The following is a 3009-nucleotide window of genomic DNA, read 5'->3' as shown; positions in this document are numbered from 1 at the left end:
TTTGGGCATGAGAGACATCACTGTGACATCACTGTGACATCACTCTGATGACCGGAGCGTTAAGGCGGCAGTATAAAACCAGCAGACCAAGAGTGCCAGGGACAGTATCAAGACACACAACAAATCTAATACATCATACTATCCAGGACTCCAGGAGACTCCATCAGAGTGGACAATCGCAAGACAAACTTGTAGAACTTTCTATACCGTGATCAATAAGTAAATAACGTTCCTGACAGGAGCATCAGTGCTGGTCTCCCACACCTTTAGACCATGCCTCCTCTGTTTGTTTTGTTCATTCTCTGGGGATTTCTTCTCCCCACATCCTATAGCACATCCAACACTCACTTCTGCATTCCGCGAAAGACTGTCACCTACCAGAACGAGCTGAAGATGTTCAGAGAGGAGGGGATCTGGGACTACACCACCATGCTCATGAGAGAGGATTTGGGTCTGCTGCTTCTTGGGTCCAGAGAAGCAATTTTTGCCCTGAATATCGACAACATTGATGATAAGAAAGCTGCAGTTTATTGGCCGGTTACCGAAGCACAACAGAGGGACTGTTCACTCAAGGGAAAAGATGCTGAGGTGGAATGCCGTAACTACATTCGGACGCTGCACACAATGGTCGATGACAAGGGGAATGAACCCAGAATGTATGTTTGTGGAACAAATGCTTTTGAACCCACCTGCGACTATATGATGTATTCTGATGGACAGTTGAGTCTGGAGGGAAAGCTTGAGGATGGGAGGGGGAAGTGTCCCTTTCATCCTTTCCAAAGACACTCTTCCCTCATGGTTGGAACCAATCTGTATTCTGCCACAGCAGTCAACTTCATGGCTTATGAACACAGTTTCACAAGGTTCAGCAGCTCAGACTCATGGGCTCTCCAAACTGTTAGGAGTAGCTCTTGGCTCAGTGACCCCGACTTCATCCACATGGACTTTGTGCGTGAAAGCGTTGGCAGTCCTGATGGTGATGATGATAAGGTCTACTTGTTCTTCACCGAGAATGCAGAGGAATATGACTTCTCCAGCAAACTCATGGTGTCACGGGTGGCTCGTGTCTGCAAGGGGGATATAGGAGGTGCACGGACACTGCATAGGAAATGGACTTCGTTCCAGAAGGCACGTCTGGACTGCTCCATCCCTGAGCACAGCCTCCTGCCTTCCATTGTCCAGGATGTGTTCCTGCTGGAACATGAAAACTGGAATGAGAGCATCTTCTATGCAGTCTTTACACCTCAGTCGAGCTTGTCAGACATGTCTGCAGTGTGTGCATACAGTGTGTCTGCCATTGGAAAAGTTTTCAATGAGGGGAAGTTTAAGTCGCGCGTCGTCTTGAATGGTGAGTCCAAGTGGGTGACGTACAAGGGTGAGCTGCCTGATCCCAGACCAGGAGGTTGCATCAATGATGTTGCTCGACAAAAGGGGATTAATACCTCTTGGGAACTTCCAGACAAAACCCTGGAGTTCATCAGAGATCGGCCCCTCATGGACGAGACTGTTCGGCCGCTCAATAGTGGCCCGCTGGTGGTGAAAAAGGGGCCTTTGTTGACTCGGATTGTAGTGGATAGTGTGTTGGCACTAGATGGTGAGAGATACCCTGTCATGTTCATCGGCACTGAAAACGGCTACATTCAGAAGGCTGTGAACTACGCTGGGGAGATGTTCATTATTGAAGAGATTCAGCTGTATGAGGACCCCAATCCCATCAGGACTCTGCGTCTCTCTTCCACCAAGGGCCAGCTGTATGCAGGATCAGAGTTTGGTGCTGTTCAGATGCCAGTCAGTAACTGCGGTCGCTATGAGTCCTGTGTGGACTGTATCCTGGCCAGAGACCCCTACTGTGCCTGGGACTCCGCCTCTGACCACTGCCGCCTAGTCTCCAGCTTGGCGTCTTCCTCTGACACTGCCATTCAGAGTCTAAAGAAGGGAGACATTTCACAATGTCCTCATCCAGAGCCAGAAGAGCCTGTAGTAGTTGAAGATGTCGCCCTGGTTCCAGGGAACAACATTATGCTGCCTTGCCAGCCAGACTCTAACCTGGCACAGGTCCACTGGCGTTTGTCTGACCAAATACTTCACTCCGACAGCAGCAAATACTACATCTACGGTGGGTTCCTCCTCATTCACGACGTCTCAGAATCAGACGCTGGCTTGTACACCTGTGACTCCTCAGAGCAGGTCAACAAGAGAGGATACAACAGAACCATGGCGGTTTATCGATTAACAACAGCAACTGCAGTGATCATGCGGGTTTATCGATTAACAGCAACTGTAGTGTGTCTTATGGTGGCCGTGGCTCTGCTCTCTCTGTCCCTTGTTATTGTTTTAATGTGGAACCGTTTCAGGGGCACCAGTAAAACCCAGGAGGTACAGAGAACTAAGCCCCTGAATCCCACTCCTGGCAGCAGCACATGCACTGCCAATAATCACACTGTGGATTTAGAAGGGAATTATGTATAAAGTTGTGCACATGACAGGGATATGATCGTACTGTAGCGGTGCAACAGTTAAGGGAATTAATCGATTTAATTTATTATTTAATAAAATAATCGATTAATAATCAATCCCTAATTTGGGCATGTCATTGTAAAGAAATTGGTGAAAAAATATAAATAGTGAAAATGGCCGATCTACAAGCTCACTACCTTTTATATTTTGCAATTTTTAGAAGGCTAGAGGTTCAGGCCTCCTTATATACAAATACAAATATGGGGTTCCACATGGCTCCGTACTCTGATAATGGGTACTGCATATGGCAATGCTTGACCGACATCAAAGTACTGACGTAGCTGACTGAACATCATAGATTGGCTTTGAACTACCATGCAATAACCTGGGTCCAGTGCCTCAGGAATCTTCAACGCTTCTCAGACCATTTAAGGACCCCTTAGCTGGGAGATGAAGCAGGGACCCCCACTACACAACACAATATATTTTATAGTTATATTATGTTTACTCTTTATCTTTTCTATTACTATGTTATTACATTCATGTTATTTC

General features: G+C 47.0%; 1 protein-coding gene across 1 annotated transcript; it reads left to right on the top strand.

The window, feature by feature from the left end:
- Positions 1-273: 273 nt before the first annotated feature.
- LOC308105094 (semaphorin-4E-like) lies at positions 274-2469 on the top strand (the record flags this gene model as incomplete). Its single annotated transcript, XM_080455726.1, has 1 exon — positions 274-2469. The coding sequence occupies one exon, from the start codon at positions 274-276 to the stop codon at positions 2467-2469; it is 2196 nt and encodes a 731-aa protein (XP_080311852.1).
- Positions 2470-3009: the final 540 nt, after the last annotated feature.

This window comes from Gymnoscopelus braueri (assembly GCF_963280865.1).
Source record: "Gymnoscopelus braueri genome assembly, chromosome: 17".
NCBI classification, from domain to species: Eukaryota; Metazoa; Chordata; class Actinopteri; order Myctophiformes; family Myctophidae; genus Gymnoscopelus; species Gymnoscopelus braueri.
This window is presented reverse-complemented; position numbering and strand designations above follow the sequence as displayed.